A 24,127-nucleotide genomic window follows, 5' to 3' on the forward strand; every position below is an offset into this window, starting at 1 on the left:
GGCTGGTGGTCAGAGAGGCAGGTATTTAGTTCGCACCGTTTTCTAGTTTGTGGAGTCGCTGCTTTTTCAAGAGTGGGAGGGGACAAGCTGAAAGCTTCTGGGCGAGGAAACGGCACATAATCCCTAACGGCAGAAACTTCCTACTCTCTGGCAATAAGCAGGACATCCCCCGTCCGACGGAGCAGGAATGCGAGGCCCACTTTCAAAGAGGCCCAGTTACAAACAGGGCACAAAGTCACTTGAGCATGACCTGGGGGTCAGACATGGCAAGTGCGTGTAAGAGAGCCTGTGTGTGTGTTTAAGCAGGCATGACTGCTAAACAGACATGTGTCTAGAGAAAGTATGGTACTGCTGAAACAAAAGAAGACAACCGTTTGAGGTTTTTAACTATTCATTATTATATTAATATCCACCTTAATGTGAGTCTGTGTTTATATGATTTTGATTTATGCTTCTTTCATAACTGAAAACAATTTCTTTTTGTGAAAGATTAATCTTTTCTCGGGAAAAAAACCCTGCTCCGCCTCTGAAACAACTTTTCTTTTCAGCTGACATCATCAAGCCCTCTTATTCTTGAACTCCGCCCTTTTAACCACCTGTCAGAATAGCAAACTATTTTATTAATAGACTGTCAAAAGGTCAGGCATTTTATTATTAATTAAAATTAAAAGCGCAAATACTATTTTTATTTGCGAAGACAAAATCTTGACGCCATTTCCCAAACTATACATGCAATTTAGATTTTTGTTTTTGGCAGAATTTTTTATGCAACTGACTTACAGTCAAAGCAAAAATTATTCAGACACCAGATATAATTTTGGATTTATTTTTTACTAGTGGGAGCAGGACACTATAGTACAATTATGTAAGTGAGGATAGCAAAATAAAGTAAACTGTGACATATTGTACTCAAAAATTCTTCATAGTGTGGACTACCAGTAAAATTGATAAAAATTTGGGACCAAATTTTTTTAGGGTGTGTTCACACTTGTCATGTTTGGTTCGATTAAAACAAACTCTGGTGTGATTGCTCTGTTAGTGCGGTTCATTTGAGTAAGTGTGAACGCTGCCATCCAAACACTGGTGTGCACCAAACAATCATTTTAACGGTCTCGGTTTGCCATCCAAAAACTCTTATGCGATTTGAATGAAATTTGAACACAACAAGGATCAAATACTTTTAAACTAACTCAAAACAGGAAATAATGACAAGATGCGACACTATGCGACAGGAGTTCATGAAGCGGTGTATCCAAAAAATAATGAGCAGAGGGCAAACGTGGAGCAACGAGGAAGTAAAGTGTCTTTTATGAGCTCTTTGTAAGTTTGCAAGTGGTGAAAATAAAATCAGATACAAGCAACGAGTGTGCTTAGTCCAGCAGACGGTATTAGGTGTATCTGACTTAAAGCGATGCTAAGCAGACCAATCAGTGAATGGGTACTTTGATGTCATACACCCACAATGCCGCTTTAAGTTGAAAGTAACCTTTTCCTTTTGTTTGGAGTGTTCGGTGAGTTCCACCACAAAATATATGTCAGTCAACCCGACCAATCAGGTTGTGAACATATCACTATGCCTTTAGGTTCGGTATCTTTAAGTTCACTGTCAAAAATGACAGTTTTTAACGCTAAGCGGATCATGACCAAATGTATCATTTTTCTTTTTGGTCCCGATCAAATTAACTAAACAACCAAACTACTAGTGTGAACATACCCTCAGACACTTTGACCTGACCATGTTTTGCTTGAGTGCTTTTTCTTTAAATTAAGCATTGCTTGGTAATTGTTTGACCTAAATTGGTATTGTCTAATTGTGTACTTAAATTTTACAGCTGACAGGTATTCAACCTAATATGCTACATACCTTTCTATCAAAGTTATCTGATATCATAAAGATGAATTTTTATTCTGACGCAGTTTAACTCTGAGTTCTTGTCATATTTTATTAATATTTTTCAAACTATAAACTGTGATAATGTAAGAAATGCTGCTCAGTGTCTGAATACATTTTGGTTTGACTGTATATTGCATTTAATGTACACATTTCAAAAGTTCATGTTTCCCTGCACTCTTAAAAATAAAGGTGCTTTAAAAGGGTTCTTCACAGCGATGCCATAGAAGAACCATTTTTGGTTCCGCAAAGGACCATTCAGTCAAAGGTTCTTTAAAGAACCATCTCTTTCTTACCTTTTTATAATCTGAAGAACCTTCTTTCGCCACAAAGAACCTTTTGTGAAACAGAAAGGTTCTTCAGATGTAAAAGGTTATTCATGGAACCATTTAGACAAAAAAGGTTCTTCTATGGCATCGTGAAGCACCTTTATTTTTAAGAGTGTGGGTACTGTCGGCGCCGATAGCCTTGTGGGCAGCGCGCCAACATACAGCGCCGTTGTGCCCCGGGCATCCCGTGTTCGAATCCCGACTGGAGGACCTTTCCCGACCCCGACCCACTTCGCTTCCTCTCAATTCTATGTTTTTTTAATATGCTGCAAAATGCAAAATCACTTTACATTAATACTAGCAATGCTTCGATTGATATTAATCCACTCGAAATGCAATTCATTAAGTTAAATTAAGGAATAGTGTAATGTTAAAGGAATGTTTAATAACTGACAAAAAGATAGTTTAATAAAGAAACGCATGCCATTTAAACAGCAATCATTTTATTTCACTTTTTCTGAGTCTTAGTGTGCAAATCTCGAATCAAATCATTAATGTTTGCCAAGTCAGTGAATACATTTTAAAAACTATTTGTGCAAAGTGGATTGTCTGTTGGTGAACTGTCAACAAAATTCTAGCCATGGCAATATTAGTATGTAGCATATCAATTTCTTTCACAAGACTGATTTCTGACAAATAGTTGTCATTAGATTAGGAGAACTGACAGGGATCATTTATACTTTTACATTTAGCTGTTTAATCTGCTGTTAGTTTTAAGTCCGTATTCACAGACTATAGCCTGCCCTGCTATAATGAATGTGCGTCAAAGCGGTAAAAAACCCCCCCACTAGCATTAACGTTAACTGTTGTCGTTACTTTGATGGACTTTGATGGATTCACTAGCAAACTTTAAGTGACTTACACTTTTCTTTGAAAAAAAGCTCCTTTTGTCCAGCTTCTTTTTTTGCTGCCGCCATCCTCACATGTATGTCACCCAAAACACCTTCTTGGCACGGGATAAAAAAATCCACTGCATTGCATTTGGCGCTGCTTGTATCTGAACGCAGCCATAACCTCTCACATGATAGCAGGGAAAGGCACAGCCAATCAAAATGTTCATATGTGTTTTGGGGGCGGGAGGACTCAAGGAGAGAACGTGATTCATCCCTTTCTGCGTGTCTAGATTAATGTTGACAGCGCGATTTTTTTTTTTTTTTTTAAATCGATTAAATTATTGGTGGGGACATTTCAATGGTTGGAGGATATTGGTGGGGACACATCCCCTCCGTCCACCCTAAATCTACGCCCCTGCACTGTGCCATACAACTATTTGAAAAGTTTATAGAGGAATTATGCTTACTGTTTCAATAATTATAAAAAAAGGCTGTATTTAGTATAAACTGTGTTGTATTCAGTATGCTAGCATTCTATTCTAAACATAGTCCAAGAGATTTTCCAAAAACAATTTTCCAATACATTTATCTAATTTTAAAGGAAAGGAAAGGAAAGGAAAGGAAAGGAAAGGAAAGGAAAGGAAAGGAAAGGAAGTGAAGTGAGGCCAAGTATGGTGACCCATAGGAATTTGTGCTCTGCATTTAACCCATCCAAGTGCACACACACAGTAGTGAACACACACCCGGAGCAGTGGGCAGCCATTGCTGTGGCGCCCGGGGAGCAGTTGGGGGATCGGTGCCTTGCTCAAGGGACTCACCTCAGTCGTGGTATTGAGGGTGGAGAGAGTGCTGTACATTCACTCCCCCCACCCACAAACCCTGCCGGACCTGAGACTTGAACCTTTGGGTTACAAGTCCGACTCTCTAACCATTAGGCCACGGCTGCCCAAATTGATAAAAGTTCTGCCCAAAACTTTTTCCCATTTCACTTGGAAAAACAACATATTACGGAAGTAAGATGGGCTGCCATTTCACGTTAACTATGTCAATAACAGAGCTAGTAAAAATGTGACATTGGAGGAAATGTGTTTAGTGTGTTTTGTCACCTTCTCCAGAAGCTGTTAATCTCCAGATGTCAGCTGGCCGGCTGGGTCACTTGAGGAGAGGCGAGTGGAGAATGTGGAGAATTCAAATCATGTTTAACGAGGCTGTGGGTCTTTTGACTCGCGTCACCGTTTCAAGTGTCTGCAGCCAAAAAAAAAAAAAGTTGTTAACGACAGAATAATACGTATATAACACACAATTGAAACTGCCGTTTGAACTCCTGTAGTAACTTCAAAGAGTGATGTATTTTAAAGGAACCGTATGTAGGATTGTGGCCAAAACTGGTACTGCAATCACTTTCAAAATACTGTAGAACGGTGTATCCCCTCCCCCTCCCCCTGACTCGAGGTTGCCAGCTAAGCTGCAGGATCCAGCAGGAACGTAGGCTGCTACAAGGAGCTTCCAATGGCAAGTGACGAGTCCTACACAGTAATTTTTTTTCTTCTGTTAATTATGTTTATGCTTCACGAGAGATATTTTGCGAAGTAATTATGTATCGCAAAAATGTACTAATGGCGATTAGCGAAATACTTCGTAAAGATGTACTGTAATATCACATTTCAGTCGGAACATAGATTGTTTTCATACCCTGCTAGTGGTGCGATATAAAGCTTTTTATGAACACATTTAGCACGGGTGACCGTGGAAAATCCACTGTGTACGGAAGCAAAGTTAGCCAAACATAGATGAATCTTACCTGTTCAGGAGAAAATCAGCAACGATGGCGTCTGTCTTCAAATTCTTCTCCGTTTTCAGCCGTCTGCATCTTTCAAAGGCATCTCCTATACAAATCCTCGTGTTATTTTGGACTTTGTCACAACGTATTTCGGATTCATAATGAGGCTTTTAGGTTTCGTAACGTTATACATGTTTTATCCGACACGTTCGTAACTGCAGCTGAGCTGGCAACCCGGAGGACGAAACTCTACTGACTTTGTGATTAGTAGATAGCTGGAGGGTGGAGCCTCAGACCAAAACACAAAATGACAACAATAACATCAGTCGTGGGCTACAACTCTCACTTTTAAATGACAATATCCTGGCCGGACCACTGTTGTCAGTGATATAAGTATTTGAAATGAACATGATTTCTTAATGTCTAGTGACATGTCAGGGTCATTTTATGATTAACTGAAATAAATTTCTTACATACAGTTCCTTTAACACTAAACATCCTAATGTAAATATTTTAATTGCCTTTAAAACTCTACCTATACATGGCCATCTTAGAGACAATTACATTTTCTTATGGAGGCAAAAAACGTCTGAATCAAAACAGTTCAAGCAAGTTGAAATGTGAACAATTAACTGAGAGGACCTTAAGAATAAAGCATCTACAAACTGTTTTATCTGACATTAAAAATCTAAAGAAAACAAACAAATCAAATTTGCATATACAAGCAAAAGTGAGATATATTTAAGAACTCAGATAAACATCTTGTATACATTCCAGTTTCATTTGTCTAGACTACAAGACTACGGTACATGCATTCATTCAAAAATACATTGTATGGGTCAAAATGATTGATTTTTCTTTTATGCCAAAAATCCTTAGGATATTAAGTAACGATCATATTCCATGAAGATATTTTGTACATTTCCTACTGTACATATATCAAAACTTAATTTCTGATTAGTAATATGCACTGCTAAGAACTTCATTTGGACAACTTTAAAGGGCAATTTTTGATTTTTTGGCACCCTCAGATTAGAGATTTTCAAATATCTTAACAAAAAATTGTCCTATCCTAACAAACCGTGCATCAATGGAAAGCTTATTCATTCAGCTTTCATACAATGTATAAATATCAGTTTAAAAAAATTGACCCTTATGACTGGATTTGTGGTCCAGGGTCAGAAATCACAAAAAACTGCATGTTCATTCAACTTAACCAACAAGAACATCCTAAATTAACTTGAATGTCTAGCATGGAACATCTTACAACTTCCTTCCAATTCATTTGTTTTTAAAACTGGAAATTGTGACAAAAAAAAATGTATCTCTTTATCCTTCGTCAAACACCTTTATAACACTTTCTACACTAAAATATCATTCAGTCAAACCAGAAGTTTTGTCAAGATACCTTGACAGATTTACTCAGATCTTTTTAGCTGATAGCTTAAGCAATATTCAAGTCAACATTTATTTAGAAACAGGCCATTTGGTAGTGGTCAACCAATGTATGTTTTTCAATGGCCAATGCTCCACATCTAGATACAACACTTGTTTTACACAATATTTACTCTAGGTTTCAATAAATATATAGGGTTGGGGGAAAAAAAGAAAGATGCATACAATTCACACAGAAGATGAAAGATTTGAAACTGACTCGAGGGGAAACTACCACTTCTGTTAAGCTGCCAAACAGGCATGGATATCAATGATGCCAATACTTTCAAAATGGACAAATATATCTCAGAGTGTCTCTAAATTCTCCAGTGTCATTTGGTGAAGAATCGATTGCCATCTATGCATTTGAAAAAGAGAGAGATAGAGAGAGAGAAAGAGAGATGGACGGCATGTCAGGGGTAAGTGAAACTCTGGAACCCGTCCAGAGTTGAAATGACCTAAGAGCTATTCATCCATCTCATGGCATATTTCCTGTAATCAGAGAATTATGGTGATTGAAAGTGATTGGTCAGGGTCAGCACTAATGCACAATAAAACCAAATGCAGAGCTGGGAAACATGGAGACCGATCAAAAGGCCCCAACCGTGCAATCCCGTAACCAGGACAAAGATAGTGAAGAGAGATGGCCTTCCTTCAGCAATGCCGCTCCGACTCCAGAGGAAGAATCACTCATTTGGAGAACCAATCGGCCTTAGAAAAGCTTTACGATGAGCCTAATTCATTATCGGATGATGTCACAAGACTGCTCACCTGCGATTGGTCGCAGAGAAGGCCCATTTGTCGAAACGAGGCCACTGGGGGGACGCGATTGGCTGTCGGCTCCTGGTAACAGTGCGGCCCGTGTGGAGACAGAGCCCAGCTTGTCTCTTATTTGTCGACTGATGGGAATCTTGTTCAGCCAGCTGCGTTTCCATGGAAGAGGCACCTTGAGAGGGTCCCGAAACCACCCAGAGCCCCCCTAACTCTCTCAACCTGACTGCCCCCGTCCCGACCCGTCTCGCTATAACCGCGCACCCCGCTGAGCTGCAGTGTTTGCGGTAAAATCACGGTCTCTGACACCCAGACGCCAGCCGCTCGGAGAGAGCATCATTAAACACGAAGGAACGGCTGGCTGGCAATTTCACGTCATTTTTCTCTCTCTCACTCTTTCGTGCTTTTATTATAATTTTTTTTCCTGGAGGTGGCGTGATTCTATTCCCGAGCTTTAGCACACTAAAGACGCGGCCGTTGATTGATATTCAGTTCAGGACAGGGAAAAAAAAATCTCTCGAACAAAAAATATCTCCATTGAATAGCTTTGAACAGAATGTCCTCTCTTGCCGGGTTCTCAGAGAACAGCCTCTGGCTGCCTCAAGGGACCGGGGATATTTTAGCAGCAGGTTACGCTCTGAATCCACTCTTGGTCCTGAATTTCATCAGACAAGATCATCCCGGACAGTCTGAAATGAAATAATAATGTAAAACGGCATATACAGTAAATCAAACACAGTGTGCCGTGACAAACGGCCAATCACACGGGACTCAGCGCAGCAGAAAAGACAATAGAGCGGCCATGTTTGTTCAGTTCTCATTTTAACTGCTGATTCAGATTGACATTATTCAGCAAATCTTAGGAACTCAACCTAAACAGAATTTTTAATGACAAACCACCAGATTTAAATAAACAAAGCAAAATAAGTCAAATAGGGGTTGTGTTGCTACTATGGCACTTCTGCAGAAAACAGCATGCTGAGAAAGATGGATGAGTAAATTCAATTAAGATTAAAGAGGAAAACCAAGATCAGTGCTTGAATTGTTATTAAAGTGCTGCAGGAATGAGTACTAAAACCCAGAATAGAGTAGACATATGTGGACTTCAGGTTCCATTGTCTATTATTTTTTTATTATTGTCTAGTATTTAGAATGGCTTTGTGATTAAATCCCTAAAATAAGGTCTTTGGTTAACACAAGCTTCATATATTTTCACGCTTTATTTTATGACATAAACCAGTATTACAGCCCTAACAAGTGGATAAATGGGACTAGAGGCTGTCACAAAAATTAAACATCACGCCAAACAGGAAAACTATTCTACTTACTAATATACTTTTAAAGTTTGTTGTGTTCATACTTAAGTTATTATGTAAGTATTCTTACTCAAACTTTCCAACTTTGTTCACCCAAAAATGAAAATTCTGTCATTAATTACTCTCTCTCACGTCGTTCCAAACAAAAACCTTCATTCACCTTCAAAATACAAATTAAGATATTTTTGATGAAGTTGAAAAGCTTTCTGAACCTGTATAGACAGCAACACAAACTGACACATTCAAGGCCCAGAAAGGTAGTAAGGACACGTTAAAATAGTCCATGTGACACCAGTGGTTCAATTTGTCATTATGAAATTACGAGAATAGTTTTTATGTGCAAAGAAAAAAATTATGACTCAACAATTTCTTCTTTTCCATGTCAGTCTTTGATGCACATTCACAAGAGGTGCATGCATGTGTATTGCTTTTAGTACCTTTCAGGACCATAAAATGTTTCAGTTGAGTTGCTGTCTATGCAGGGTCAGAAAGCTCTCATTTTTCATCAAAAATATCTTAATTTGTGTTCTGAAGATGAACAAAGGTCTTACAAGTTTGGAACGACATAAGGGTGAGTAATTAATGACAGAATTTTTGGATGATCTATCTCTTTAAAAGATTTGTCAGAAAGTTAGCAGTTGTGACGAAGTTGTACAAAGTTTTTTTTAGTTGTGCAAACTTGGTGTAGTTGTTTATAGCCTATTTGCACTTAGGCTACAAAATCTCATATAATATTGTGATATGAAGTCCACAATACAATATATTATATAATATATAATATTGTGATATTAAAAAAAAGAGACAAAAGAAGAATTGAGAAAAAAAAATTGTAAATTTAAAGTCAAATTATTCTATCTAATGCACTTTGAGAATTCAAAATGAAAAATCATGTTCTTAACTAAAAAGAAATTAAGTCAGAAAAACATCAGTGAATTGACTTGCACCTGAACTTTAAAGGGGACTCAACCTTCTTTTTATATGTGATATACTGTCTCAGTCTAAATTACATTCACATTGGTGTTTTATGAAGCCAAACTAATTAGAATATAATAATAATTAATAATAACAACAACTGCACTGTAAAATAAATGAAAATAATATTCCAAAGGTATATTATTTTTGCTTTACACTACAGTAGGGAAATTACAATACTTTCTTAATTTCTAGACTTGAGATGTTTTGAATTTAGACTGCATTAAACCACTAGCTGTCAGCAATTCATACTGCACTTTTAAGATTTTAATTTGATGGAAATGAGAGTAGAGCTTCAATTTGGAAGGAAAACTCCAGCTTCAGTGAAAACAGCCTTACAAAAATGAATCTCACTACAAATCTAGTAAAATGCTGTAACCATCTGCTGCAAATATAAAGCATAACTGGTGGCCGTTGCATTCCCAAATGTGCACTAAACTCACAGTACATGCAATAAACACATGCATTCACTGTGAACTGAGCCGTTCTGAGTTGCGGAAAACACTGGATCACAAGCTGATCGCCTGAATGAAGCGCATGCTTCACTTTGAAGCGCAGTGAAAACAGACTTGAAGGGATTAAGCCAAATTTTGTTTCGGTTTTAGCTTGTTTGAGAGATACTGCGCCTAAGCATAATAGCCGAAAACACAACTTTAAAGACCTTTTACGTTAGTTAAATATATTTTAAATACTACACTTTTTGCCCAGAAGACCTATCGTTTCATACTGTCATGTATCATACTGACCATAATAATATTGACAGTTTTGCTATCCCGATATTACAATATTGATAATATCGTTACATCCTTATTATCAACTGAAAACTGTAATATTATGTAAAATAAGAATTGTTGCCTTGATTGATAAATTCAAACTACTTAAACTAAACAATAAATGAAAGCTGCATAGAAATATTACCAAAAAAAGTTACAATGACGGTGTGTAAACAACAGCAGAGTTATCATTTTTGCGCTAACATTTAACCCAAGTTATTCAAGCTTATCATAATTTCTATTCAAATACACAAGAACATGCGTGTCATTCAGTAAAATGATGACAAATGGCCTGACATTATTAAAAGGAGCAGTGATTTAAACAGGCCCCTGCATTTTGCGATGTATTTGCTAATGTCTCTGTGGACCTACAGCAGATGCAGAGGGCAGCTGAGCCTTCGATTTTTGACTCGCACGGCCAACCGCGACCCCCGGGCCCGACGTGTCAGGTGTCAAAGGGTGTCTAGACAGTCAGACAATGAAATATCTCCATGGAAACGGGCAGGCTGTTATCAGCCGAGTGTGACAGTCAACAGTTGGGACAAGTCATGTTTAACAGATACACCGCCTGACCTTTTGAAGACAAACGAATAAAAAAAAAAGCCCCCGAAGGCATCAGAAAGCAATGATTCATTGAAATGAGGAAGAAAGACGAGGGGACAAAAACTCAATTACAAGGTAAGCAACAGTTCCGGTTGTCTGGACGTGGTTAGATAATGAGACATAAGCAGATAAATCCCTTCACAGATTAAGATGGTCCCAGTAAAGCAGCTCTGCAGGAAATTCATATTGAGGTATAATCCAGGGCTGAATGAACATATTCAGGATCAGGTGGGAACAAATGTAATAATTGAAGAATTAAGTATTGAACCCATATTGGTCAACCACTATTATGAATACTGGGGGAATTCGGATGCTCTAGATTAATATTTTCCTAAAAAGGAAATGAGCAAAACTACAAAACTTCTAGGGGAAGAAAACATCAATTTATACATTGTGTACATTTGCCATCCAGAAAAAAAAAAGAAATAATGATATGAATAAACATTATTACAATATATAATGCTTACAAAATGCGTTTGGGGTTGGCCAAACTGAACCAGGATTTCCAGGGCAAGAATCTTGACAACATTCGTGTTTCGTGTTCTTATTATTTCCTGTCAGGTAGGTAAAATATTAGACTAATATCTTAATTAATACTACTTGTACATATCTTTACCACCTATTCACTTTAGTTTGTCAAAATATGATGCCCTTTTCTGCTTATTATGTCCTCCTCTATATGATTCAGCAGCTTCCACACATTTTTTTCTGTGGTTTGGACAGCATAAATTAGCAGAACATCATATTCAGTGGTACTTTAACCGCGCAATCCATGCAGTTATTTACATCCGAGTATCGCCAATATGGTCGCGCATCCGGGTAAATGACCAAAACGTGACATAAGTGCAAACCCTCTATAAGGGGGGAAAACATCAATTTATAAATGGTTATGGTTGCCATCCAAAAATAAAAAATATTGATATTAATAAACATTATTACATGCTCCACACATATTAATGTACATTTTTACAGTCATGTCTCATTAAACTTTAAATTAAATTACTGTTAAATTTCACAAATGTGAAGTATCCTCAAAACTTTTCTTCTCTTTTTAATATAAATGTGTCAAATAAAACAAATTTATCCAGTTCAGTTACCAGCAGGAAAAGAAAAACTATAAAACATTTTAATACTTTTATAAATAGGCCTAACTACAAATCGACATTTGGCCTCAAACTAACCAGCTTCTTCTGAGTGTCATGTTTATCTTGTCTTGATTTTTCTAGTGTCATCAGCATCCAAACTTGAGCTGATATAACATTAATTGTTATATATCCAATTGCAGAATCTGAAAATCAAAAAAATTAGAGGGATCATACAAAATGCATGTTTTTTTTTTATTATTATTATTATTTAGTACTGACCTAAATAAGAAATTTCAAATAAAAGATGTCTACAAATAGCCCACAAGAGAAAATAATAGTTGATTTTTTTTTTAAAATCCATCTCTTCAAACTGAGGACAATTCCAGAAGGTTAAAAAGCTCACTGATGCTTCAGAAGGAAAAACAATGCATACACTTTTTAAATTGAAGATCAGGGTAAATTTGACTTATTTTGTCTTCTGGGAAACATGTCTTCTGTGGCTTCTGAAGGGCAGTACTAAATGAAAAAATATGATATTTAGGCAAAATAAGAAAAATTTACACATCCTCGTTCCATTCAAAAGTTTACACCCCTGGCTCTTAATGCAAAGTGTTTGCGTCTGGAGCATTAGTGAATGTTTGAACCTTCTGTAATAGTTGCATATGAGTCCCTCAGTTGTCCTCAGTGTGAAAAGATGGATCTCAAAATCATACAGTCTTTGTTGGAAAGGGTTCAAATACACAAAAATGCTGAAAAACCAAAGAATCTGTGGGAGCTGAAGGACATTTCTGAAGAACAGTGGGCAGTTTAACTGTTCAGGACAAACAAGGAACTCATTGAGAACTATCACTAAACAAACAAAGAAACAAACAAACAAACAAACAAAAAAAAACAGCTGTGGGTCTCTTATAAATTTAACTATTGTTTTCTCTTGTGGACTATATGTAAACGTCTTTTATGTGAAATATCTTATTCAGGTCAGTACTAAGTAAAAAATAACAGGCATTTTGTATGATCCCTTTTATTCTGGTAAAATAATTAACATTTTGCAGATTCTGGCAAGGTATATGTAAACTTTAGACTTCAACTGTATATTCACTTTTGACTGAGTTCGGTATTTCAGTTATCATTTGGGATGTTTGGTTTGAGTTAAAGTAAACAAAGCACACATTGTTATTACCTTCTTAAAAAATCTTCATGTACATGTCAGGGCAGGACTGTCCATCATTTGGTCTGAATATTATCCAGGAAAGACAAAATACCGTTTTTGTTGCAAACAAAGTAACAAGCGCCGTTAAAACAATTCAGCTGCGTCACATCACTAACCGTGAACGCTGGTCACAGTTTCGCGCCAAACTGACGTCACGGGTGAGCTTCTCATGAGTTCCAAATCATTTTAAGCGATTCTCACATCTCTTTATCACGAAAGTATGAGCACTGAATATTACTTAAACGAAATCAGGATTTATGTATTTTTTTTTATTGTAGTCGATTATAGTTCGTCCCTGAATAAAATAAAAAGCATTGTCATGTCAAATAATAATACAAAAAAATTCAACTTTATCTTAATACACATTCGGTCTTACCTTCACGTTCATGTACATGTACAGTAATGAGGTTTTCAAGACTGGATCTTGGTAATAGATTACTGTATGCAGTTAATCCACATATTCGATGAAACGCCATTTTCTGCCCTCAGACATTCCATTCATTTCTTTCTGTTTAGTAAACAAGTCTTTGGTTAATCTCGTGATAAAGTGACTGCTCTGCATCTCGCCATCAGTGACCTTATTTCTCTCTATAAAGTGGGTCATTGGGTGCACAGCTCTGGCAGAAATCTAATACAATAAAACTGTTCCTAGAAAGCCTATTCCTGCTTTCAGGTTTTAAAGATTGCTTCTTAGAATTGTTCAGATGTATCGTAATATAATGTCCAGAAGAGCTAAGAAAAGATAAACTACATTAAACATGAATTTACAGCAGTGCAATAACAAAGTGGGTGTGGCAAAACGTGAAGGCGTGGTCACGGCAATAAACCCCTCCCCCAAGTCACTCAGTTGTACATCAGTGCATTAAATCAGAGAGAATCATGCATTTACAGTGGGTTTTGGTTTGTTTATTTGTGTCAGCTTTGTTTAATAGCCTTTAAAGTCATATGCGCTGAACAAGCTGCTCTGATCAAAAAAAGAAGAAAAACAAAATCACACTTTTTGACACAAACATAAGGGTGTAAGTATGTACAATGGTAATGCTGAGTGCATCCATTCAGGAATTTTCCACCAGTGTGAATGCTAAACTTTCACTTCTAGTTGATGCTTGGCATCAAATCCCTCTTGAAGCTATTTTGAAACAATGCACTCTGCACATTATTCTATGAATGCACAGCGATGGACTGTGAAAGATTCAGTATAGTACTGTGTTCGCATCAGTTTTCTTTGGGAAAGCAGTAGTGTTTGTGCCTTTTTACTTAATACCTGGCTTTTTCTGTATCTACGAAACCTCTTATGGTAAACCAAACTCAGGAAGAGTCTAAAAAGGATTCAGATGCAGTCAAATCTCTCCGAGTCCATGGGGAAAACATACTCTGTTTTCTTTGAGATACCCAAAGTAGCACAGCACAGTTTCATTCAATGCGAAGTTCAATAAAGATTAGGAACATTTAAAAAAATATGTATCTGGCCTAAAAGAGCCATAAATAAAACTTTATTCTCTCAATGTATTAACAAGCCACAGTATGTCCCATGGCTGCCAACCACAGCACTTAAAACTTGTGTTAAAGTCCCAGTCACCAGGTCCGCAGACCTGTCCAAGAGCCTCCAGCTTTTTGACTCACCGTCCTTAGAAAAAAAAAATCAAAACAAAACAAAATGCAGTAACACTGTAACAAACTGAGGGCGGCGCGGCAGGTTGATCCGCTTTGAATGTGAAAAGGGACGATGAGGGGAAAATAAAACTAAAGTAAAACAAAACACTGAAATGAATCCTCAACCTCGTTTCACAAAGCTAAAGCTGCATGCGCCAATGTCTAAAGCACCACCATGATACCACTCTTCGTTTGGAAGAAATAGTTCACTTGAAAATCAAAATTCACCATCATTTTGTTTACATCCCAGCACATCTTGAACATTCTGCTAGACATCTCCTTTCATATGGGTTTGGAACAACATGAGGTAAATAAATGATGACTAAACTTTGATTTTTAAGTGAACCATCCTTCTAATGCTGATTCTTCGTCTCCACTCAGTTTCACACCATTCTTACTGTTGTATTAGCTTTAAAATATAACAGAATCCTCAAAATAATATTAATAATACCGATAAGGATAAAGGTAAAATCTCTAGCAGCAAAAGAGAAAGGAAAGGTCGGTAGGTTTGGGAAAGCCCTGCTTTAAGGAAGGCGTGTGTTAGTGGAGGGGAGATGAAGTCTGCGCAGCTCATCTGCCGTCTGCGGGGGTTCGACTCAGGGTGAGTGACGTCATGACTCGGCCGTAACGCTCGCACAGCTCCAGCGTAGAGTAAGAAGGTAGTTTGGGAGGGTCGTGAAAGCTTTTGATCTCGGTTGAGCAGTCAAGGAGCTTGGGCAGGAAGTCGGTCAGTTTCTCTTGGAGATTAGCTGGAGAAGAAAAGGAGACAGGTTTGAGAAGGTGTGTGGGACACAAACAGTTAATGACGTATCAGTATGGTGGACTTACCAGGGGGAAAATCTTCTACCAATTTAAATTAATTCACAAATCTAAATGTTAGCTAATAACAGAATGTTGTTGGAACAAAAAAGGTAGAAATCAATTCAAATTCAATTCAAGTGCAGTGCAGCACCCGGCAAGTTCAGAAAGTGTGTAGAGATGCAGCAAATTAGAAAATATACTGAATGACAAAGAATACAGTTCCAAACAAAGCTACAAGAGAACCATTGCATGTCTCTGAGCGACAGTTACAGTATTTAACTCCTGAATAAAACTGGGATTATGAACGATTTGTTTGATTCAATGACCTCGACGGTGGCTGTTGTTTAGTAATTAATTTAGTAAAAGTAATTACTTCATGACTGTAAAAAAAAAAAGTGAGTTCTATATTGTATGGATGTACTACATTCATTATGTTGTCAATGTCATGTGACATACTGGAGTTGCTGCTTCACTGCCATTCACAAAATCCTCTCCTGTGGCCTCATGGGATAGTAAAGTGTCTATTGAATGGCACGAAGGGAATCTCGGTGGAAGTAGTATGTCATCCGGATAGGTGTTACCTAATGCTTGAAATCTGACATACTACTCTATTTTGTCTATATAGTATATAATAAGGAAGTATGTGATTTCAGGCACAGACAGTGACTTCCTTTGTTTCCTAATGAATCTGCTGTTTTGAATGAATTGTTTGAATGAATGATTCAATGACTTGCTCATTAAAGGCGTAGTTCACCCAAAAATAATAATTCTGTGATTAATTACTTGCGTCATTCCAAACCCGTAAGATCTTCATTCATTTTTGGAATACAAATTAAGTTATTTTTGAAATCCAAGAGCTTTTGTGACCCTGCATAGACAGCAATTGAACCACAAACGCATGCGTCGTGTTACTTTCGTGAAAGTACATCAAAGACTGAAACAGAAAAGAAGAAATTGTTAAATTAAGTCGTTATTTTTGTTGTCTTTGTGCACAAAAAGTATTCTCGCAGATTCATATGATTAAGGTTGGACTACTGATGTCACATGGACTATTTTAATGATGTCCTTACTACCTTTCTGGGCTTTGAACATGTCAGTTGCATTGCTGTCTATGCAGGGTCAGACAGCTCTTGGACTGCATCAAAAATATCTTAATTTGGGTTCCAAAGATGAACAAAGGTCTTACAGGTTTGGAACAACATGAGGGTGAGTAATTAATGACAGAATTTTCATTTTTGGGTGAACTATAACTTTAAGACAGGGAAATGCTGCCACGTACTGCAAGTTAATTTCATAATTAAAGTATTTCATTTTAAAATCATTCTATTTTATTAAAAAATATAATTTATGCAATTGCAAGTGCAGTGTAAATGCATTCATGACACCTTTTAGGTGTATTAAAAATTGTTGTATAAAAAATAAAATGCAGCTTCTGCCAAATATGGTTTATTTCCAAACATGTTTAATTTGATTGGTACTGACATTATCAATATTGTGATATCGCGACGGCAAAACTGTCTCTATATTATCATAGTCACATGACAATATGAAACGATAGGTTTAGTGTAGTTTTTAAAATATATATTTAAACTTCTTATTCTAACATAAAAGTTCTTTAAAGATGTGTTTTGGGCCATTATGCTTTGACACAATCTCTGTCAAACGAACTAAAACCGAAAGCGTAATATGGATTAATCCCTTCATCAAGTCTGTTTTCGCTGTACGTTTCACAGCAAAACGTAAAACTTCATTCAGGCGATCAGCTCATGATCTGGTTTTTCCACGTCTCAGACGTCTTCCACGTCTCTCAACTTTGGGAATGCAACGGCCACCAGTTACGCTTTATTTTCTTGGTATTTTATTGCAGCATTTCACTAGACTAGTTTTTGTAAGCCTGCTTTCACTGAAGCTGGAATTTTCCCTCAAAATAAAAGCTGGGTTGGAGCTCTCAAAATAAAAGCTCTACTGCAGTTTCTGTCAAAATAAAAGCTTAAAAGTGCAGTATGAATTGCTGACAGCTACAGGTTTCAATGTAGCTTAGTAACTGTTTAAACGTTACTGCAGTCCAAATTCAAAATATTTCTTCCAAGTGTAGAAATTATGAAAGAAAAATTGTAATTTCCCTACTGTAATGCAAAAATAATATACCTATGAAATATTTATTTTCATTTATTTTGCAGTGCAATTGTTTTACAATATATGGCTATTACTGTTATTGTTGTTGTTATCATATTCTAATTTGTTTGGCTTCCTAAAACACCAGTGTAAATGTAATTTAGACCGAGACAGTATATCACAAATAAAAAGAGGGTTGAGTCCCCTTTAAAGTCAATTCACTGACTTTTTTTCTGACTTAAGTTTTCTTAGTTAAGAACATGGGTTAGAGCTCTCTAAGTGCATTAGATAGAATAATTTAACTTTAAAATGTACACTCCATTTGTCTTTTTTTTTTTTTAAATCGCAAGAAATATCATATCGTGAGATTTTGATATCGTTACATCCCTAGTAACGGACCTATAGTCTCTTATTTCAATTTTAGCTACTGATTAAATATAAAAATTTGACAACTGAGACTTTGAACACTATCATCCAGAAAACTTACAGAACTGTTATTTTTGTACTACGTTTTATAATACCAAACTGAAGTTTGATTTTTAAATAAAGAATCGATTTGATCATGACCCAGAGAATATACCTGAAATTCCCACTCCCAAGACTTACGCTCCATTTCCTGTCCCAGGTATGAGCACCATCGGTTCCTCATGTCTTCAACAGCCACCATGTCTTTCTCCTCCATCTCATCCACCAGCAGCAGTGGAATACAGGCCACCACCAGCTCGTTCATGATGCTCAGACCCGTGTTCACTTCTGCCTCCTCACCTGTCTCAAAGAGGGCAGCCGCGTGTTCGTTTAACTTCTGTGAGAGACACAAAAAGAGCCCACAAAAATCAATAAACAGAATCACAGTAAACACTCGACCCTTCGACGAAGCATCCTCCACATCCGAGAATGTTTTTATTGATGCAAAAAGCAGATGTTCTTTGCTATCCAATTAAACACTCTCAAACTTCAAAATGCGGCAGGTAAACTCTCCAACCCCTTTCGCCACTCAACTGGAATGAGCTACTGGCTAGAATATGCCAAAGAAAAAACATCGCAGTACATTAGCTATGTCAATGTTAGCAGTATTTTCAATTAAAGCGAGCAGAGGGTAAACAGCACAGTTTGAGATGAAGTCAAGTCCTCGCGAAAGGTGAAACAAGGACAACGACGTGCTTCCCGCTAATGTGTTTACGCACTGAGCGCAGTATGCTTCCTATTCCAGGACTGATGATTATATTACGAGCACAATGGCCGTGCGGGGGTCACCGGGTACATAGATGGGGAGAACAGCGAAGTCAAAGCAAATGTTTATTACAACTGATTTACAACAGCAACAAATAGAAGCTTCAACGTTCAGCTTTTAAATCTAAAGTGAATCCAAATGCCATAAAAGTATGAGAAATGCTCCTTCCCCAAAGCGAAACTTTGACAGGAAATGAAAACGGCATTTTGGACTTGAAAGATAAAATGTTTATTCATAATTGTATTTGCGAAACCACATATATTCAAACTATTGCTCTTAATGCACTCTGCAGTGAAATGCTAACCAGATTTATTCCAGTCAGTGGTGTCAGAAACAATGTTTACAGGAAAGTGTGTGCATTGGCACGAATAACACTGATCTGAGAGCTGCTAGGAGCACAGTTTGAGCTAGTCGTAGGTCCGGGTTAATAGGAGGTGGTTGATTCACTTACTAGGAGGCACTCTCTGCGGTAATAGGCGATCAGTTCCTCGTCGTGGCCTCTGTACGGCCCTTTTGCCAGGAGCTCTTTGTTGTACTGATAGGCGTAGATCAGGTACAGCAATGCTTCCACGTAACTGCAAGAAAACAAGTGACAAGAGCATATTATGGCTTTTTAATTTAAATAAACATAGATAAGACACATTTGCAATCCTGATGAATTATAAGGAAATTAGTAAAAGATTACATAATAGATGTTTCTGGAAACAATAGCTGTGGCGACCTAGAGTTGATAAAGCAGAATATGCTGCCATCTAGTGGTGACATTATAAAAAAGGAGTCTAGTAAGAGCTGTTCCCTTCTTCATTTGATCAGTTTTGATTGTTTTTAGAGACAATATCCATCTTGAATGAAAAGAGTCTAGAAAAGTCTAGAAACACAAGACAAAAGCTTCACCTTTTCTTTAGGAATAATTCCAGGCCGATTAACAGGAAAACTGTCGTGTCACGGAATTTCCTGTAATCCTGATGCCATATCTGTGCCAAAAGAAGAAGGCATAAGATTACAATTGAAGTACTCAGAACATGCAAACTGCTTGTCCCTGTTGTAAGGCATTTTGGGAAATCTAAGTCCTCTCTTTTGTTTTTGTTTTATTTGGTGATGAAAGAAATACAATTTCCTGCTGACATTGATTATATCAAGAAAAATTAAAGAAACAGGAGACCTTTTAGACGGATTATCTAAAAGTGCATTTTTAGCATATTTATTTAGTATATTTGATATATTTGAATATTTATTAATAATAAATAATGTTGTGAAAAAAATAAGTACATTTATGAATTTATAAAAAGGACCTGGTTCAAAAGTTTACATCCTCTTGATTCTTAATACTGTTTAATACTTCGTTTTTGTTTAGTGATAGTTGTTGTTTTTGTGTGTGTGTATCTGAACCCTTTCCAACAATGACTGTATGATTTTGAGATCCATCTTTTTACACTGAGGACAACTGAGGGACTATGCAACTATTACAGAAGGTTCAAATGCTCAGTGATACTTAAGAAAAAAACAATGCATTAATTTGAAGATCAGGGTAAATTTAATTTATTTTGTCTTCTGGGAAGCATGTAACGATCTTCTGTAGTCTCTGAAGGGCAGTACTAAATGAAAATTACAATATTTAGGCAAAATAAGAAAAATGTACACATCCCCATTCTGTTCAAAAGTTTTCATCCCCGGCTTTTAATGCATTGTGTTTCCTTTTGAAGCATCAGTGAGCGCTTTAACCTTCTGTAATAGTTGCATATGAGTCCCCTCAGTTGTCTTCAGTGTGAAAAGATGGATCAAAAAAATCATACCGTAAAAATCATTGTTGGAAAGGGTTCAAATACACAAAAATGACAAGAATTTGTAAGACCTTGAAGGATTTTCCAGAAGAACAGCAGGCAGTTTAACTGTTCAGGACTAAAAAAAAAAACAGCTGTGGATCATTCAGGTAACAACAAAGTATTAAGAATTAACGTTGAACTGGGTCATTTTTATAAATTCAACTATTATTTTCTCTTGTGGACTATATGCAAACATCTTTTATGTAAAATATCTTATTCAGTTCAGTACTAAATAAACAATAACATGCATTTTTGTATGATCCCTCTTATTTTGGCAAAATAATTAACATTTAGCAGATTCTAAAAGAAGGATGTAAACTCTTGACCTCAACTGTATATTATATATATATATATATATTTATATTTTTAATGTTATATATATATATATATATATATATATATATATATATATATATATATATATATATATATATATATGAAGATGAATTCACTTCGCTGAAATGTAAAGAAATTCAACATAGTTGAAAGAAACTTAGTTTCTTTCCAAATACATAATTCAAATGCCGATTTTGCATCCCGTTTCCTTGCTTGTCATTCACAATTCAATTCCAAACAGTGGCCAAACCTGAATAGGAAACGCTTCGCTCACCTCGTATTCCTCCATGTTCACCTCGTCAGGCTTAATGAGCTCCAGTTTAGCACGTGCCACCTTCATGATGCTCTTACACCTGCAGGGAAGAAGAGGGCCGCCACATTAGAGCTCAGGCGTGACTCATGAGATGCTCTCAGGAACGAGCTGCGTCCTCTGGCCATGAATCATACTTTATTACCCAAAACAAAATGGAAAGAGAGCGTCGCATCTGGGGCCGCGCTCACATCAATCTAATTACCTCGCTCAAAATAGAGGAGAAAGAAATCAATTTGTTTATGAATATGGATCACGTTCCTCACCGGAGCGTGCAGTCTGCTCTGGAGACACGCAAGACTGTGTAGCGAGACAAAAGCCTTTCGGGCGTGCAGACAGGAAGCTGTTTGGTAACACAATGATCAGAAACAGCAGCGACTGCTGTGACGAGCTGATAATCACTGTCTGTGTCAGTCTGGGAGGCTCGAGACGGAACTGGTCTTTGGATGAGGGTTCACTTCTTCTAAACTCAATCAGTTATCAGTGAGGCGGTCCTGTCAAGCTATGGCATTGTGTGTGGCTAATGCTTGTCTTTCATATTTGTCAATTTGATGCTCAACTAACTTTATGATACAATCGCCGTTCAAAAGTGAATTTAAATGGCATTTCAGAGCCAGACTTGGTAGAAAACTTGTTAAAAAAGTTGTACTTGGACACTTCAGGTTAAAAAAAAGGATTTTTTTGCACAAAAAAATAAAATAAAAAAAATCATATATTTCCACAGCTTTTGAACAAAGAACTTCCATGAATTCAGAAGTAGTTTTAATGCATTTTCAAACACATTTTATAAGGACTGAAGAGCAATTTTTTAGCTGACAAAATATTATAACCTGAATAAAAAAAAAAAAAACCATCACAGTAAGTCATGATTTACTGAACTACTTTTTTTACAGGCTAATAAATTCCCTAATGTTTCCAGGCCTTCTATGATGGGAACCTTGTAAAATAAATGCAACTGGGCATACTATTATATAATCACATTCATAAGTGTGCTTTAAAAAAAAAATACAAAAATATTAATAAAATAAAATGAAAAATAAAATATTTAGAACTTGCTTGAATTTTACAGAGATGCTTTGCAGTTTGTAGGAATGAAAAATAAAATAAAATAAAATAAAATAAAACAAAACTAGTTTTGTGCTGTGTATATAGAATCATTATGATCTGAACTAGAATCAAGTAAAAGCTTTTTGGAAAAATAAAAATAAAAAATCAAACTAAATTAAATAATAATAATAAAAAAAAAAAAAAACAGACTCAAAAGCAGTAATTTTATTTAGCACTTGCTTGAATTTTAGAGTTGCTTTGCAGTTTGTAGGAATAAAATAAAATAAAATTTAATTTATTTTAATAAAATATAACATTTAAAAAGACTAAAAACAGCATTTTTTGCCACTTGCTTGAATTTTAGAGAGACTGCTGTTGCCGTTTGTTGGAATAAAATAAAAATAAATAAAATCTGATGAAGAATCAGGTAAAAACTTGATAAAAATAATAATAAAAAAATTAATTAAATTATATATTAAAAGAATAAAATAAAAATAATCAGACTGAAAAGCAGTATTTTTTTCTAACAGTAGCTTGAATTTTAGAGAGATGCTTTGCAGTTTGTAGTAATAAATAAAATAAAAATTGAATTAAATTAAATTAATAGAATAAAAAACAGACTGAAAAGCAGTAATTTTTTGCCACTAGAATCAATAAAAAAATTGATGAAAAATATATTTAAAAAAAAAAATTTAATTAAATAATAATAGAATTAAAAGCAGTATTTTGTGTCACTTGTTCAAATATTAGAGAGATGCTTTAAAGTCTGTAGGATTAAAATAAAATAATTCAATTAAACTTTAAAAGACTCAAAAGCAGTAATTTTGTCACTTGCTTGTATTGTTTGTTGAAATGAAATAAAAATAAATGAAAACTGTAGTTTTGTGTTGTGTGTATAGAATCCTTATGATTTAATGTAGAAATAGGTAACAGCTTGATAAAAATAAAAAAATATAATTAAATAAAATAATAAAATAAAATCAGACTAAAAAGCAGTAATCTTTTAGCAGTTCATGCAGTTTAAAAAAATAAATAAAATTAAATTAAGTAATAATAAAAAAATATTAAAACAAAAACTCAAACTCAAAATGAAATTAAATATTAATAGAATAAAAAAAACAGACTCAAAAGCAGTATTTTTTGCCACTTGCTTTGCAGTTTGGAAGAATAAAAAAAATAAAATTTAATAAAAAAAATAAATATTAATAGAATAAAAAAAAAATAGACTCAAAATAAAATAAAATAATCATATGACTCGTACCTTTCATCAAAGCCAAGGTTTCTGTCGGCGAACTGCATGAGCAGAGTTCTCTCCACAATCTTTTTGGGTGCCTGGTTGTGAATGAAGTAAACAATGACGTGCTGCAGTCGGTAGTCCCTCTCGGGGGGTGTGTCCTCCTGAGCGAACCTCAGTAAACGAGTGTACTCTACTTTCATGGCCTGTTACAGACAGAAAGAAGCCGAGAGATAGTGGGAAAGAAATAAAAAGAATTAGAGATATGCAGAGACGGATGAGTTTATTCAGTAGGACCAACCGAATTCTTCCATCTACACAAGAAGATACAAAAAAGTAATGACTGATTTGGTGTATGTGGTTGTAATGTATATGACTCAAACATCTTCAGCTGCAGAAATAACAGCCCGTGTGCAGAGTGAAAATACACAGCTGGACAACAAGTGAAGACACAAAACAGGCCTACAGTGTTTCTGATTACATGGGAAAATTCACATGAATATGCGGCACAATTAGCCAAAAGGCTATTTTTTTCATCTATAGGTGCTTGACGGTGTTAAAAAGTCTAATAGACAAAAGA

General features: G+C 36.0%; 1 protein-coding gene across 6 annotated transcripts in view; it reads right to left on the bottom strand.

Moving 5' to 3' along the window:
• Positions 1-13,881: 13,881 nt before the first annotated feature.
• Positions 13,882-24,127, bottom strand: part of usp25 (ubiquitin specific peptidase 25) — a 35,531-nt gene continuing 25,285 nt past the window's right edge. For all 6 annotated transcript variants that reach the window (XM_073829078.1, XM_073829081.1, XM_073829077.1 and 3 more), the window contains 6 exons: positions 23,575-23,753; positions 21,231-21,309; positions 19,692-19,771; positions 19,249-19,372; positions 18,173-18,368; positions 13,882-15,399 (listed from right to left, as the gene is read on the bottom strand). In XM_073829078.1, the coding sequence (XP_073685179.1) occupies positions 15,221-15,399; positions 18,173-18,368; positions 19,249-19,372; positions 19,692-19,771; positions 21,231-21,309; positions 23,575-23,753 (837 nt within the window). In that variant the 3' untranslated portion in view covers positions 13,882-15,220. The remainder of the gene's footprint in view (positions 15,400-18,172; positions 18,369-19,248; positions 19,373-19,691; positions 19,772-21,230; positions 21,310-23,574; positions 23,754-24,127) is intronic.

The sequence above is a fragment of the Garra rufa genome, chromosome 23 (genome assembly GCF_049309525.1).
Source record: "Garra rufa chromosome 23, GarRuf1.0, whole genome shotgun sequence".
Taxonomy (NCBI): Eukaryota; Metazoa; Chordata; class Actinopteri; order Cypriniformes; family Cyprinidae; genus Garra; species Garra rufa.